The 18,113-nt window shown below is 36.4% G+C and overlaps 1 protein-coding gene across 2 annotated transcripts; it reads right to left on the bottom strand.

Annotated features, from left to right (window-relative positions):
- Positions 1-63: 63 nt before the first annotated feature.
- Positions 64-17,398, bottom strand: clgn (calmegin). Of its 2 annotated transcripts, none has more exons than XM_048196774.1 (15): positions 17,213-17,398; positions 16,469-16,642; positions 16,238-16,311; positions 15,860-15,918; positions 15,581-15,722; positions 15,409-15,490; positions 14,486-14,678; positions 13,983-14,172; positions 13,571-13,684; positions 7,750-7,906; positions 6,864-7,079; positions 6,652-6,768; positions 4,679-4,826; positions 4,478-4,587; positions 64-1,102 (listed from the first exon to the last, which is right to left on the bottom strand). In XM_048196774.1, exons 2-15 carry the CDS (start codon positions 16,640-16,642, stop codon positions 1,022-1,024), a joined length of 1,857 nt encoding a protein of 618 aa, XP_048052731.1. In that variant the 5' UTR covers positions 17,213-17,398; the 3' UTR covers positions 64-1,021. The 2 variants fall into 2 exon arrangements, with proteins under 2 accessions (XP_048052731.1, XP_048052732.1); XM_048196775.1 differs by having other exon boundaries at positions 17,108-17,398.
- Between the last annotated feature and the right edge of the window lie 715 nt (positions 17,399-18,113).

Raw genomic sequence — 18,113 nt, forward strand, 5'->3', positions numbered from 1 at the left:
ATTTGCTTTTGCACAAACGACTAAACTGTTCTTAGTTGAAGTCATGGCAACGGTGCACAGATGTTTATAGTAAATATTTATTTCCAAGAGCAATGAACAGTTTGCAAACATGTAAACAAAAGGCTGTCCTTGTAAGGCTGAACACACGACCTAAAAAAGCAGAAAAACAAAACTGTTCATCACTTGAAAAACAACCTGTGTGTTTCCAAAGCTCTATGGTTTCATAGATGGCGGTCAGTCTGATGTCAGTGGGAGTGTTTTCAGTGTGCTTATGACTAGCTCTGCGGTTAGAGAGTGTCAGTGATGACAACTGTGCGTAATGACTTTTTTTGATGCCAAAAAAGCAATACTGATCTGAGATCCTAGCACTCCGCTGACCTAGATGTTTGGTGGAGACGGCCTCTGGTCTCATGGAGCTCTTCTCCACAGCCTGCTAACTGTGGTAATGACACAGTAGAATGCGAGATTAAAAAGTTCTATGCCTAAATTCAATTGCATCATTTTTCAAACAAGATACAAACAATAAATACGATCAGAGCGATTTGATCATGTTAAAAAGCCCATAACTTAAAAACTCACAAAGAACTCACCCCTTTTTAATAACTTAACTTGAACTGAAATATTGAGGTGATCATAAACTAGTTCATCTTTCTAAAATATCCATTGTACATTTCCCTTCACAGTATTCAGACTTTCATCACTAGTAGGGAAACACTGGCCCAGTAAAACTTATTGAATTTTAATCTAAAAAGAAAAAAAATAGGAAAAAAAGTGGAGATAAAACTCAGCAGGTCTGACTTTTGTATCTAAATCCAAATCCCAACAGTAACCGATAAGAACTAAGCGGAAGACTGAAAGAGGGGAGGCGAGGTTCAGTCGGATGAAGGATGACCTCTTCGGGAGAACGGCTAGGCTTGCCGTTTTTTTTTTTTTTTTTGCATGCTAAAGGGCATAAGCCGAAAGCATGCAGCAAAAAGAGGCAAAGGACTGAGAAGAGGGAAAATGGGGAAAATGTGGTTCTTCAATCCTTCCGTACTCTTCTCTTTCTCACAGCTTTAGGTTCTTCTCCTGTGCTCTGAATTTCCTCATCAGCGTCCTTCATCTGCAAAGACCCAAAATTGTCAGTCTAACAACAATCCGTGGATCTAATTGTCAGTACAAATTAAAAAAAAATCTCCCTAAAAAAAAGGCACAGTGACATCAAGTTAGGACAATGCTTCAGCAAAATAGAATCAAACAATGTTACCATAACAGGGCTCAACGCTAAGGATTATTTCTACCAGTGGTTCAAATTTTTACTTGCCCTGCCAGAATTTTCACTGGCACCACAACAAAAAATTAATAAAAGTAAAAGACAAGAGAATGGGCCTATAAAATAGCATAGTTATTGTTTTCGTTGTCTTTGTTACATTTAACCTCAATAAATAGGTTTATGACACCAAAAGCTATTAGATTAACTCACTTATATTTTAAATATTGTTACAAATAAACAGTAAGTAATAAAAAATAACAAATAATCAAATTCCAAGTAATAGCACAAATAAATACAACAGAATAAACATATAAATTAAATAAATTGTGCTTTTCAAGTTTTTCATGTAGGTTTAAACAAGATTTTCAGGTACAGAAATTGTAATCTAATGTATAGCTAAATATATAACTATAGATTAAACTTTATTAAAGTTAATCAGTCAAGAGCAGTTACAGATGCATAAAAATGTTTTTAATGTTGAAAATATAAAACGTTAAACAATGTTACTTGAAATGATTAAAAAAATGAAGACACTTTAAATGTGAAATTAAACCCGCCAGCAGGAGGCAGTGAATCACTGTTAATGAGCGAGTCATTGAGATTCAACCGATTCATTCAAACGGCTGATTCATTCAGGAAGTGTTGCTCAGAGACGCAAAACAATTCTGTGGACTTTGGAACTATTTTCGTTGGCAAAATACAGCGAAACAGACGATTTGGTGTGTAAAATGTAAGTCACTTGATATTAAGTTCTTGTTCATTAAACTGCACGCTGAATAAAATCAATATCACATTTGTAATCATGCTAATTTTTGGAGAAAAACTGCATTCTTTGTGTAATATTGGTTAACTATAATAAATTATATAAATATGAAATGTATACAGGGGCATTTTTGCCCCTTATCTTGAATTCTGGGGCATTCTAAATGTATTTTAATAGACTAAATCACGCAGTGAATGCGTGCATCTAAATATGCACGCGCACTAGTCTAACCTACTAGACTACATCACGTAGTGTATGCGTGCACTCAATGGGTGTTTTTTTGTTTATTTTTTGTAAAGTGAGGGACATAATCGATAATATCAGATTGTTAAATCAACAATTACGATATCATAGACGATATATATCGCACACCCTACAGCACAGGCCCGATCGGGCAAGTGACCTTTCCGTCTACTGTCCCGAGCGTCGTTCACACTGGCCCCGGGCCATCGGGCAGTCCTTATTATCGAGCCCTGCATAATGTTTCTAGCAGGTTCTTTCTAACTGTGTTATTGATTTCAGATTTGCACGCTTTTAAAAGTCATGTAAAAACACAAACTATAATTGATCATTTTTACGACACCGGTCGAACAGTCTCTTCTTGGTTTTCGCACTATGATTTTCGTAATGCAGACGAATCGCGGAACAGTCATAAAAATGGAATTTCCAGTATAAAAAGGAATGTCACAGAATTTGGCAAATTTTGGATTAATAAAGGGCTATACATTAAATCCAATCATGGTATGGATTAGCCAGTGTCTATGAATATTAAAGCACAAAAAGACTGCCATTTAAATATAAAGTCTGAATGTTCTGCGTGTCTCTATGTGAATAAGTGGCACAGTTTCGTCAGGTACACATAAGCCCCTTTCACACATACAGTCATTAGGTTTGGGAATTGAAAATCGACTGCAATTTTCTAAAATAAAAACTGATTCTGCTTACTGATTTCAAGTGCAAGAAGATGCGAAAGAGAACTCAATTCGGTGCTGTTTTCTTTGCGCACACATCCAAAGCTCGAGCGCAGAGAGCCGTCTCTCATATAGTACGCGATACAGAATTGAGTTCTAGTATGCGTCTTGCGCTTGAACGCACAAATACACACAAAATTAGGTCAAAACATCCTTGCAAACAGTTGGTTATGTCTTAAGTGAACGTAAACAGTTGAGAAAGAACACGCATGTTAATCAAAGAAAAGAAACAGAAAAATCACTGATATTGACTGAATAACTTTTGTAACTTAAATCGCTGCAGTCCGCGATTTTTCCTCTTTGTCGCCATCTCTTGTTTGAAACCTGCAATTGCAGTTATATGCAGAACAGTTATCTGTAAGTGCGTTGTGCCTCGGCATAATGTTTAACCAAAAAAAGTTGTGGACTGCAGCTTTAAATAAGAAATAATCTATATTTTATTTATAAAAAGAAAACTATGCAGTGTTATTTTACATTTGATTACAATTTCAGTACCTGAACTTTAGTTGTATTTTTTGTGCTATTGCTAATTTGTTTATTTGTTCTCATTTCATTACCATTTACATGTCTTTAATCATGTTTGAAATTTATATTACTTAGCCCAGTTGTTTTTGCTTTAAAACCATAGGAAAATGTTAGTGTTCTTTAGGCTGCTGATTTTTTGTAGGTTGCAGATTTTTGTTCATGAAAATCAGCTGCAACAAAACGTTTTGCCAAAAGAGACAGAATAAATATGTTTGATATAAATGTTTGGCTAAATGTTTTACCTAACTGGAATTGAAACTGGGAATTGATAAGAATCGGAATCATTAAGCAGAACTTTAATTGCTAAAATTCAAATGATACCCAACCCTAACAGTAATTACTGGTAAATTACTGTTAAGAGATCAAACATACTATTATTCAAAAATGGTATTAAAAATACTGGTAAATCGGTTCTGGCAATTTCCCGGTATGAAAAGTTGTAACATTACAAGACGTACAAGGTCAGAATATGCTGATGTATGAAGTCTGCTTTGGGCCAATCATAAAGCTCTGTCAGAGCCGTTTACAGTAAGTTCTGCTGCTTTTAATTGATTTGTATGTAATCATGCGCTAGACGGACATCTGACCGTTGAGCTGCGTCTCATGCTCAAGACTCTGCCTTCATTTCTATTCATAAGCGCAGTTACTATTGCATACTATAGTAACTCTTAAGCGTCACTTGTTTTTAAGAGTGTGATTCATCCCCTTATGTCTGTCACTCAGAAATAAAAAAAATATATAGTGGACAGTGAAACTAAAGCGCTTCTTACCCAGGTGGATGAAGAAAATGTCGAGTTTTCAGGTATTTTGGTACTGATGTGTGAATGGTATCTGACCAGTACAAAGATGGAAAGCTGTTGCTTGTGTGAACAGCACATCGGACACTACTCTTTTTGCGGAATAATCGACTTCATGTTGATCAAAATCTGTCTACGGAAGACTAAACGACAACGCAAACTTGCTTACTTCATCCTCTGAGGCTGTGTCATTTGGCTTACTGGCCTCTTCCTCATCCTCTGTATCTCCTCCTTCTCCATCCTCTGTGTCCTTCTCCATCCCATCCCCATTCTCATTCACTGGTAAGGGAATAAAAAAAAGAAGAAAATTATGGATAACAGCTACACTGGAAAAGTACTTAAATGGGACACAAGGATAAATTTTACAAACCATTAGCTTCAGTGGCTTCCTCTGCTTTAGTTTCATCTTCATCTTTCCCTTTCTCCTCCTCCTCCTCTTCCTCCTCCTCCTCTTCTACCTCCTCTGTTTCTGCTTTGGGCTGATCAATTTTCTTGTATACATAGTCATCATCTGACTTCTGCAATACACAACATATAAACATGTAAGTTGAGAATATTCAAGAAGTACTTCACTACGAAAGGCACTGAAGGAGCAAGAGGAAGATGCGCACCATCCTGTCTGTAATCACAGATATCTGTTCATATCTGTTGACAAACCTGTAGAACGCTTCAGGGCGGGTCACTGATAGTCTGTTGCTACACCACCAATGATAAACACTCATTAAGAGGATTTTGTGCTTGCAAGCTAATCCTAAACACCATAATCTTTTGCAACATATCAATTGAGTTAGCATAGTAAACCAGATTGATCAGCTGTATTGTTTATGTTTCAAGTGTACTGTTGATGTGGATGTCATCACATAGCAAACACACAACAAATACCAGATTTGAGCCAAGTATCTCAGAATGACCTATACTTGAACTTGAGTATCACAGTACCTCTTTTTTAAAGCTTTACTTACAGTATATATATTGAATAATTTCTATCCTGGATGCTGATCGGCCATTAGATCATTTTAGCCATGTGAAAATAACATACAAAATAGTAAAAGCTGTGACACAAAATGCCTTTCAAACCCTGAAATACCGGTTCTTGACAGACAGCAAACAATATTGAAAACAAACAAAACAAAAACAAATAAAACAAAATAAATTTGGGAAAACAAACAAACAAAAACTAAATAAAAAAGCTAAACAAAACAAAAACACAAAACAATGAAAAACAAACTAAACAAAACTCAGAACCGTGTTTTAAGTAAGTTTTAGGAAAGCTTAAAGGTCCCGTTTTTCGTGTTTTTTTGAAGCTTTGATTGTGTTTATAGTGTGCAATATAACATGTGTTCATGTTTCGCGTGTAAAAAAACACAGTATTTTTCACATAATTTACTTATCTGTATACCGCTGTTTCCACTGTCATAAAAACGGGCTGATGACTTCCTTGTTCTATGAAGTCCCTCCTTCAGAAATACGTAACGAGTTCTGATTGTGCCAGCGGTTCCTGTGTTGTGATTCGACAGCTCTGAGCGCACCGTGCCCGGAAAGGTCACGCTTCTACCATAACGTGGAGATGCACGCGCTCAGTGTTATTGTAAACATGTCTGTAATTTTACCCTATCAATTTGAGCCGGAATCAGACCCGGTGATTGGACTGCGGGATGAAAATAACAGCATTTCGACGACATGGCGACAAACACACTCTACAAACGCAACTCTTGTGTATTCCTGTGGGCGGAGGTTAGTCAAAAAACTGTTTTAGTGACGTCATTAAAGAACGAAGTAAAGGGATGTAGTCCAAACTGGCCGTTCGATGTAGGCAACTTCTGTTAAATAAAATATTTCGCTTGGCATTGAACTTTGAGCTTTAAAATTTTACAGATTTTATTTATACTCTAACAACAACATTACACACTAACTAAAGTTTGAAACATGGGATCACGAAGAACGGGACCTTTAAGATTTCTCAGTGCTAGCTTGTCCTGTACATTCCAGTAGATTTTAGTACTGTGTTTTACAGCAGTTCTCACTGTCTCCTTAAAATGAATCACTTGTGTAGACCTCATTTGTAAGTCGCTTTGAATAAAACTGTCTGCTAAATGTAAAATGTAATTTTGTACGGTTGACTGTGCATGATTGTTTATTTCATTCTGCTTCTCTTCTCATCCGATTTTGCTTTTGGTAGTACGGGACAAATCTTGCAGGTTATGTAATGAATCATTATGCTGTACCCACACACATCTATATGATTCACAGCAAAATACTGACAACCTAAATATATCTGTGCCTGCTATATCGAGTGTTTCCTTTTGCATTCAATGGGATCTCCTCTGTGGGGTCAGGCCTTACCTTTGGCCAACAGAAGAGCACAGCCAGTCCAATAGGCAAACCAACGGTAAGGATGTAAACCACCCACAGCCAGGGCCTCTCTTCTGCAGCTAGTGCCAACTGACTCAACACTCCAGGCTAAGACAGCAAAAGACAGTGAGTATGTCAACCAAACTAAAGCCCAATGAGCAATAATTCCCAGAGCAAAGCTTATGCGAGAGGCAGAGGCATACCTCATTGGCACTAGCCACCAGTTTTTTGAGTCCCCAGCTGTCTGCAGCCCAGCGGTCCGCCACTTCCTTCTCTGCGGTAACAATGAAATTGTCAAAGTAAATGTCAGAGGTCATAGACCACAGCTCCAGACCTACAGCTCTGAATGCTTCCATCCTAAATGGGTGAAGATCCTCAAAGTAGTCAGGGTTTGCAATCTTCCGTGGACTCCACACACCCTGTTAACAAATACAAAAAGTCGTTGAATATAAGTTAAACATTTTTCGTATTATACTTAAAGATCAGTGGTCACAGAACAGTGCACACCCACTTTTTCTGCCATTGGTTACAGAAGTATTTTTCCGTTCATTTTTCCCATGGGGATTTAAAATCTTTGTTAAAGCGCTATAAGCCATGAACCAAGCCAATATTTCAAAATTAGACAAAAAGACAAAAGTACAAGACTGTATACTTCAGTGTACAGCTTTAGTGGGGGAAAGAACTATATATTTTTAACAAAATATTCAAGTCAACTCTGACTGGAATTTTCTATGCACCATAATGGTTAATGTAGTTTTTCACCATGAATTTGTCTGTTAAATGACTATTTAAAAAAATAAGTGGAAATAATGCAAACAGATGGCTTCAACAAAAACATATCGTCGATTAACAACTTTGGAGCTCTAACGGGGCTGTGTTGAAAGGTTGGTAAGTTATCATTAAAAAACAATTTCCCTATGGTGAAAATGAATTAAGTTTTTACTACAGTATCTGACTGTTGCACTCTATTGTCTCTAAAATACAAATATTTTTAACCTAATTTTCAAAGACAGGCTGTGTGTCACATTGGCTTGTACTGAATAAAATCTGGGTACTTCAACAACATTTCCAGACTTCAGATGTCAGTACCTGGTAGTTAGGGTTGTCTATGAGAGGAGCTTTCCATTTGCCCTTATACTGAGGATTATTAACCATGGGCGGCTTCCATTCTCCACAGCCAGGAGCAGCTGTACATGCTGGATTTGGCACCTGAGGAGCCTCCCATTCTCCATCCATTTCCTCATCCCTGAGAGAGAGAGAGAGAGAGAGAGGGGGGGGGGGGGGGTATGAAGAGAATACTGCTGACATGATGATATAAAAGGAAGAAATACAGCTAAAATGACAGCATTGCATATTACATAATACAGATGATCGTCTGCCAAACGGGAGCATTTTTTTTATGATGTATAATAAAATGTGTGAAATAATTGCCTAATAATAATGTACTTGGGTGCTATACAATGCCAATATTGCGTACAACGGCAAGATAGTCTAAAATCACTTGTCAATGACAATATGTGACATAATGATTGAGATGGCCAATCAAATCAAGGAAGGCAGGACTTTACTGTTCACAGAGGTCAAGTATGAATTCCAGCGCAAAGCTTTAATTTTAACGGTAAAAGAGTCTGAGATTAAGTGCATGTAGCTAAACGTCATATTTGACAACTGTTACAATAGAAATGTTAAACGACCAACAGTAATATCCAGGGATGCAAACTACTCAACATTTGTCAAATTTCTCATTTTGAATTTATTAATGTAATGTAATTTCTAACTGAATGTGACGAGACAAGAAACATTAACAGCCCTTTTCAGCATATTAAGCACAAGATTAAGAATGAGTGTGTGCATATTGAAAATTCACTTGTCTATAAAATATTCATAAAAAACTTAAATTGGTAGAGTTACCCTCCTCAGACTTATGAACATGGAAAAACATGTGGCTTTGACTCAAGTGTGTTTATAGTTTGTGGTTAGGACAGTCATTTAGCCTAATACATAAGCTAAATACATTATTTGCAAATCGTTCAAAAGCATACATTTATAGTAAATTATAGTTCTTTAAGTTCATTTATTTATTCTTTTTTTCCTTTTGACAAGAAACTGTACTGTTCAAAGCATAACATAAATTTCAACGCAAAATTTCTGGATTTTGATTTAAAAATATGATACATGTAATGTAATTTCCAACTGAATGTGACGGGACAAGAAACATTAACAAAGCTGTTTTCAGCATATTACGCAATGTGTACTCATTGTAAATGTTCATATTGTTTGTTTTGTGAAAATTCACTCCAATAAAAGAAGTTGGGTAGAGTTACCGTCATTAGACCTACATTAGAATATGGTAAAACATGTGGCGTTGACGCAAATGTTTATAGATTGTGGTTAGGACAGTCATTTAACCTATTAAAGTGCCCCTATTATTCCTAATTTTGTTTTGGAGGTCTCCTGCAATAGACTGACATGCATCAAAGGTCAAAAAACACTTTAATTTACTTAGCACTTCACCTCATTTCTCAGAGTCTGAAAATGGTTTGTTTGCAGATTCAGTCTCTCTAAACCCATCCTTACCGAAAGCCAGCTTTTCTCAGATTGGTCAGACGGCCCAGTCTGTTGTGACTGGCCGACAGCTTACAGCACGTTGGAAACAAAACTTCCATTACCGTTATCTGAATTTTAGCTCCAGAGGCTTCCTCAGGGCTTGTATACAAAGTGATACGAACAATAACGACGGCATCAGTTTTTTCTGTATCAATTCCAGCGCGAGTCCTCATCGCTTTGAAGTGCATGCAAAGTGGATTCACAGTGTTGAAAACTGACATGAACAGCACGAAACTCTTCCAGACCTCAGCTACAACTACAGTGTTTGAGGGCGGTTCAAAGTAGATGATGTTCATGAGTAGCCAATGAAGCCCATAGGCTGATATTATGCAAATGTGTTAGATTGTTACGTTGGTATTATAACAGGAAGTGAGATTGGAATTGCTGACGACTTGTTTCGGCAGTTCAAACTGATTCTTTCTTTTAAGAGACAATCACTTTATTTGTCGTGCACTTTGATCTATAAAACTTTGCAGACCTTTTACATTCACAAACAGCTATATTACACACTGTATGAAAGGTAATATTCGAAAAAGCATAATAGTGGCACATTAAAATAAAAATATTTTTGTAAATAGTTCAAATACATTACAATAAATTCTAATTCTTTAAATATTTTTCTTTATTCCTTCAGGTTTCTCTTTTTGACAAGAAACCCCAAGTGTCTGTAAACTTTGTATTTGTCCATGTAGTTATCCATGTCTGGTCTGTGCTCAAAACAATAAAGGGATATTTTACATAAAATGAAAATTCTGTTATCATTCACTCACCCTAATGCAATAAGGTAATTATCCAACGCTAAATACTACTTCTCATGAAAGTGCGTTTACTTTCTTTGTGACATAGATGAAAACGAAAAAGACTGACGTGGTTTTAAAGCTTTGGATATCCAATTTTTGGTCTACAACCGTCTTAAAATTCTAGATTAATTTCTATATGATATAGTTAGGCAATATTACACAAGTAGGCATGCTGTTTTTCCCAAATATCAGCACAACTGCATACTACTAATTTTATACAACAGTTCAATAAACAAGAAGTTAATATTGTGAGCCAAATTTTAGACACAATATTGGCAATATTGTCCGTTTTTGCTCTATTACGCCGACACAAAAATAGTTCCAAACAAAGCCGCGAGAGAACCGTTGTGCCTCTCAGAATAACACACAGTGGTGTTTCTTTTGCAGTGCAAAAATGGATTTTGTTTATACAAATTTCCATTGTTTGGTAACAACCAAAGTTTCTAATTATTGTTAAAGGTGCCCAAGAATGCTTTTTCACAAGATGTAATATAAGTCTAAGGTGTCCCCTGAATGTGTCTGTGAAGTTTCAGCTCAAAATACCCCATAGATTTTTTTTTATTAATTTTTTTAACTGCCCATTTTGGGGCATAATTAATTATGCACTGATTTTTTTCAGCGCGCCGCCCCTTTAATTCGCGTGCTCCCTGCCACACGAGCTCTCGATTATATTACAGCACATTTACAAAGTTCACACAGCTAACATAACCCTCAAATGGATCTTTACAAGATGTTCGTCATGCATGCTGTATGCATGCTTCGAATTATGTGAGTAAAGTATTTATTTTGATGTTTATATTTGATTCTCTATGAGTTTGAGGCTATGCTCCGTGGCTAACGGCTAATGCTACACTGTTGGAGAGATTTATAAAGAATGAAGTTGTGTTTATGAATTATACAGACTGCAAGTGTTTAAAAATGAAAATAGCGACGGCTCTTGTCTCCGTGAATTCAGTAAGAAACGATGGTAACTTTAACCTCATCTAACAGTACATTAGCAACATGCTAACGAAACATTTAGAAAGACAATTTACAAATATCACTAAAACTAACATGCTATCATGGATCATGTCAGTTATTATTGCTCCATCTGCCATTTTTCGCTGTTGTTCTTGCTTACCTAATCTGTTGATTCACCTGTGCAGATCCAGACGTTACTGGCTGCCCTTGTCTAATGCCTTTCATAATGTTGGGAACATGGGCTGGCATATGCAAATATTGGGGCGTACACCCCGACTGACGTAACAGTCGGTGTTATGTTGAGATCCGCGTGTTTTCCAGAAGTCTTTTAAACAAATGAGATTTACATAAGAAAGAGAAAGCAATGGAGTTTGAAACTCAATGTATGTCTTTTCCATGTACTGAACTCTTGTTATTCAACTATGCCAAGGTAAATTCAAATTTTGAATCTAGGGCACCTTTAAGTTAATGTAAGAATTTGACATAAAAGATGATACATATCATCTAATAAGTTTAGAAAAAATTGCCCTTATGAAGGAAAAAAATGCCCCTTGAAATCAATTTAAGGTTGCCCCTTGAAGAAAGAGTTTCTTAAAGAAAAGAATTAATGTCACTGCTGTGAAAAGCTTTGGGAGTCAGCTGTCTACAACAGGATAAACCAGCAGCACAAAACCCACTCAGCAAAATACTGGCTATTTATCTTTTATCAACAAAATCCCAGAAAATATTGAGATATAACCGTTTGTCAAAATCGCATAACCCTACTTCAAGAATGTGTATATATTTTTTTATTGTACTTTTTGCACTGAAGTCATATTCCTGTGAAAACTTACAGTGGTGTTTAAAGCTGCCGTAGAAATTCTCGTGCTCCCCACCCCAGGAGCTTGTGCTTGCCTTAAACAGCATAAACAAAGTTCACACAGCTAATATAACCCTCAAAATGGATCTTTACAAAGTGTTCGTCATGCAGCATGTCTAATCGCGCAAGTACAGTGTTTATTTGGATGTTTACATTTGATTCTGAATGAGTTTGAGGCTGTGCTCCGTGGCTAAAGCTAACAAGTCACTGTTGGAGAGATTTATAAAGAATGAAGTTGTTTATGAATTTTACAGACTGCAAGTGTTTAAAAATGAAAATAACGACAGTCTTGTCTCCGTGAATATAGTAATAAACGATGGTAACTTTAACCACATTATAACATAATAACAGTACATTAGCAACATGCTAACGAAACATTTAGAAAGACAATTTACAAATATCACTAAAAATATCATGATATCATGGATCATGTCAGTTATTATTGCTCCATCTGCCATTTTTCGCTATTGTTCTTGCTTGCTTACCTAGTCTGATGATTTAGCTGTGCTGCTCCAGACGTTAATACTGGCTGCCCTTGTGTAATGCCTTGAACGTGGGCTGGTATATGCAAATATTGGGGGCATACATATTAATTATCCCGACTGTTACATAACAGTCGGTGTTATGTTGAGATTCGCCTGTTCTTCAGAGGTCTTTTAAACAAATGAGATTTATATAAGAAGGAGGAAACAACAGTGTTTGAGACTCACTGCATGTCATTTCCACGTACTGAACTCTTGTTATTTAACTATGCCAAGGTAAATTCAATTTTTAATTCTAGGGGCACCTTTAAGATACATCAATTTGATGTACTATGACACATCATCAGTTTACTCCTGGCATTAAGATTTGTTTTGTTTGATAGGATCACAAGTGGACGACGCTAAAAACAGGTGTAAACGGGGTGTAAATGTTTTGAGCTTTTCCACTTTCGACCACTTCCAAAAATAGTCGAAAACACATTCGACCGGATTGCTTTCATAGTGTAGACGCTCATGTGGTCGAATGCGTTTGAACAGCCACTAAAGGTAGCCAACTCTTCGCCTACTGACCTAATGTGTAAACATAATGGGAAGCGCTCTAGCCAGATGGGATTTAAACTTTGCCAGCTGAAGACCCAAGTTTGATCTGAAGATAAAAAAAACGTAGCATGCCCAATGTTCTCTCACCGTTCCTGATTTCTAACTCACTCACAGCGTTCAGTGTGGTTTTGCGGCTGTCAGAGCAGAAACGAAAGCTGATGCTCTCTGTGTTTTTCCATTGTCTCTGGGCGTGTTCATATGTAAATTGCACAAGCTTATTTTGCCCATTAGATTGAAACATCTGAAAAAACCCATACATTTACCTGCCCATAGACCCTCCCCTCGAAGAAATCAGGTCAGAAGTAGTTGAATGTGGACAAAAGAGACGGATTAAAACACCAGGTGTAAACGGGTATGTGTCTCCCTCATCTACTTGTGATCCGATTGACCAAAACATATCTTAATACCAGGTGTAAACAGTGATGATGTACTCTGGTGTCCTCAGATGTTTCGGGTCTTTCAACATCAGACACCTTCTCCGAGGGATGAGAAATACTGACAAATTTACAGTGGCAAATAAATTGATTCTGTTAATTACTCTATAGCTCCTCACTGAGCACTGACATAAGCCACTGGATTAAACAAAATACTTTTGCTCTCACCAATCATCAGGCTTTTCTGCAGTGGGGTCAGACACAAACTCTGGCTCATCATCCAACCAACCATCAGGCTTCACTGCATCAGGATCCGGCACCTTAGCAGGGGCATCCTCATCCCTAGATAGAGAGATGCATAGATAAAGGAAAGAAATAGGGTCTTGACATAACACTGCTGCTATTCTCTTGACACAACTTTATCATAAGTTTACATGGTTCATCATATGACTGGCATGTCTGTCACTATGACTTTAAAATTGAAATAAAAACTGTGAAGGTAGTCACAACAATGTACTGTTTTATGTAAGTGGCTTTGGCAAAATAATAATAATAATAATAATAAAAAACCCACAAGCTATCAAAAACATGCCAAATATGTTCTTTGCATTTGACATTGCTTCCTATTCATAGACCTCACCAGTCATCAGGTTTGACTGCTTCTGGGTCCGGGATTTTGGCTTTCTCATCCCAGTCCTCTGGCTTGGAGTCTTTGGGATCGTCAATCTCTTTTGGAGGGTTTACAGGTGGAACGACGTCTGTCAACAGGCTTCCCCTGCTAACACTTGACTGGTCAATAAAGATCTCATAGGTATTGTCTGGATTTAAAACTGAGAAAAGGAGAAGAAGAGAGCAAAAATAATTAAAGAATAATTTACCATTGAATAATATAATCTAAATCATTACATGCATGCATAATTGCTTTCAATTGAAGAAAAAACAAAAAAATGGCTTTACATTAATGTCACATTTCATATGTGATATAGTGAAATACTTTTCAGATTTAATCTCAAATTACATTTGATTAATTTAATTATTTATTATAACATTTATATCTATAAAATAGTAATAATAATTGTTTTTAAAAGGTTGTCAGAGCTTTCACAAGCTTATCACTACAAGAACACAAGTGTGTGTACGCACCAAGTGTGAAGAGGTGTGTCTTTTTATCAGTATAGATCTTTTTCAGATCGACGTCGGGACGTTTGGCATGTTTTTCTTCCATATCTCCGTTAAGGGGGTTTTTATGTCTGAAGATGAAGTGCAGTTTGTAGTCCTCTCCACATTTGTCCGGCCCAAACATGATGCTATATGGTGTCCTGTCATGAAACTGCTCCTATGAGTCAAAAGATGCATACATCACCCTTAAGATAATTTTTTTTCCCCTTAAAATGGCAATTTTATATCATATTGCTTATACCATATTCAAATCCAATATCTTACATTTCAATTTCTACAATACCAGGTCAGGGTTTTTTTAGGGCATGTTCACGCTTGTAGTTTGGTTAACTTTGTTCTTTTGGTCTGGACTAAAAAGGAAATTATACATTTAGTCCTGGTTCACTTAGTGTTCACACTGTCTTTTTAAGACAAAAAAACAAAAGCTTTTTTTGTTTTTTTTAAACATATGATGGTATTTTTAACAGCTGAACAGAAATAAATACAGCTTATAAAATGCGTAAAGGAGTCAAAAGCAGCAGCAGGAATTCCACACAAATGAAGATCTGAGGCAAGGATACTGTGTTTCCGACACCTATACCAAACTGTGATGGGCAACGTAAGCTCCTATGTATGCTTGAGCATTCGGTCCTTTTTACGGTTGCATCTTGTGACATCACATCCTTATTTTGGTTCATTTATAAGTCTTTGGTTTATGTTGCATTCAAAATCATAGAGATTGACTGGAAGGGGCCTGAAAAGGGTCTCAGTCTGTGTGTTCACACTTATTAAAATGAACCGCACTAACAGAGCAATCGCACCAGAGTTTGTTTTAATCGAACCAAACCTGCCGAGTGTGAACACACCCTTAATTTGTTCTAAACATATGAAGCAGTTAATGAACATACCAGGTCTAAGTCTTCTGAGTCTGACAATAGCTTGATATAAGCGCCGCCACAGTCAATCCCATCCTGAAAATTGACCTCATACCTGCATAGATCAGATTTTGTTAGAATGCACAAGCTTTATTTTTCAAGTATCATAGAAATCCAGGGTTCTGTAAGCAAGAACAGCACTCACTGGACAATGAGGGGCTTGTCCTTAAACACAAAGGGTTTGTTAAGCAGAGCCGCGATGGCATGATGCTTAGCACGAGACTTCAGCACCAAGCCCAAATCACCAGGCACCTTGTTTTCCTTCAGGGGCTCAACCTCCCATTTACCTACAGGCACGAGAGACATAATCATTTGGGATTTTAAGTGGGATTAAAGATAAAATATATTATCAGTATTATTTACTAATAAAAATATTAATAAGCGGCACTCAAAAATCACAAATCCTCTCAGCTGGAAAACTAACCATCATATTTCGCAATATCTTCATCAGCATCCTCCTTCATTGTTTTAGACACCTGCCAACTGCAGAAAATAATAAAACATGAAAAAGCTTACAAATAATTAAGCGATAAGTAACAAGAGGCCATGCTATTTGCATAGAGTATTTATTCAATATATTCTGTGATCATTAAATCATTGTTTTTACAAATATCTGCACAAAATCAGTTATCAATATTCTTAGTCAGTTTAAAATGTGTTTATCTGCTAAATGTAAATGTTGTCAACATTTATGAGTATAGTTGAATAAAGATGATCTCAAAGCAAACATACAAGACTTTAATATTGTTTTCATTCTTTTAGAATAATTTTGTGCAATATCAAATTGATAAGCTTCACAAACCTGCCCAAAGATCCGTCATCAAATGTCTCAGTAAAGAACACATCTCCTGTTGGGACTGGGGTCTTGTATGTTACCTGTGCATTTCATATAATGAGTAATTACGAAACACTTAAAGATTAGAGCCCAAGCCATTTAGTGTGAATCAGTGTTAACTGTTCTTATACAAAATATGATATTCATATTTATGTCTGTTATGACAAATGCAATTTTTTTTATTTAGTGGTATCTAACCTGAAAAGACACATTGGCATCTGCTTCGATGCTTTCACCACTGTCTGTCTCTATGTCCACGTCTCCATCTTCCACTTGAGCCTCCTCTTCATCCTCCAGGTCTTCTTCCTGGGCCCATGTTACCATGGAGACGGAGAGTAACAAGAGACACGTCCAGCCCCACCGCAACTTCATCTACAAAAACATGCAAAAAAAGGCATGACCAAACGAAACAACTAAATAATAATAATAATAATAATAATAATAATAATAAAAACGTGTATATATATATTTATTTTCCTTTGAGGCGGAGCGTGTGATTTCATGACACTTTGACCCCGATATTGATCGACACATCTGCCATCAGAAGGAGCTTTTTGTTGTTTCAATATTTGTCGTTTCAATATTTCACTGTATTTCACACTTATGGTTTTATAACAGAACAGCAAATAGCCGCAATTATACTAGCAGAATAAAAAGCGAATAAGACAAATTGATATTTCAATAACATCTTTAACATTTAATCACAATAACCTCCAGCTCTTCGATGTAATTGATATCCCAAATTAGTAAAATATTAAAATTATAAAATTGTATAGTTTTGTTATTTATATTATTTATAGCAATACTATAATAACGTGCTCTGGCTAGCTGCGGTACCGTTAGCTGGGTGACGACGATGATGATGATGACGATGAAGAGGAAAATGATGATGCCTGTGTCTGCGTTTGTAGTGTTTAGCAGAAAATGTCTTTCTTCACTCACCTCCTCCAGCTGAATTAATACTGGCAGTGTGTCGGTTAACTGTAGCTTAAGCGGATGGGTTTGTCATCCAGTGTTTCGGCGCGAAGAGTCCGCTATGAATGAGAGCGATAGCCAGTGTTATCAGAAGCGCAGGACGCCACTGACAACCGCCCCTCTGCGATAAAACACACTTCCGCAACACCTGTCAAAATAAAAGTCCCATTTATTTACCGTATATGCACTCTGTGATGAAATCCACTTTCACATCTCACGCCATAATAAAGGTCCCTTTAATTTTCACTTGGCTTTTCTGTGAAAAAAACACTACTTCCGCATCACGTATCAAAATAAAGTGCCAATTTATTTCTTCAACAATATATATGCCACTGACGCTTGCATCACCAGTGGCACTCAGTTGTCGCAAAATAAACAAACAAACAAAAACCTAGGCCTATTTATGCAAAACTTACGCCAGGATTCTGTACCTAATTTTTTTATGTTAGGAGTTTAAAAATATATTTTATTATTAAAGGATTTATATACCTGCTTCAGTAATGATGTAACAGAAATGATAAATTAAGCGTTTCCAATCTACTAATACCATAAAGGTCACACCTGAACTCAGCACAAAACAACAGCGAAGCGGAAAAACGTTTTTATTTTTTATAAACAACAAATTCTTTTTTTTTTTTTTTCCACAAAAAATACTGCATAGGATTTATCATTTGATACATGTATCGGATGTGAATTATTCCTATAAATTCTGTGGTAATGACAAACGATTTTAGATGTACAAATAAAATTGCAGAAATTATAATCTAGCACCTTTTTACTATCGAGTTATCTAATTTATTGTTTACATAATTTAACCAATTATACTTTGTAAAATTATGTTAATTATATAATGTCACTACTTCTCTCT

The sequence above is a fragment of the Megalobrama amblycephala genome, linkage group LG7 (genome assembly GCF_018812025.1).
Source record: "Megalobrama amblycephala isolate DHTTF-2021 linkage group LG7, ASM1881202v1, whole genome shotgun sequence".
Classification (NCBI taxonomy): Eukaryota; Metazoa; Chordata; class Actinopteri; order Cypriniformes; family Xenocyprididae; genus Megalobrama; species Megalobrama amblycephala.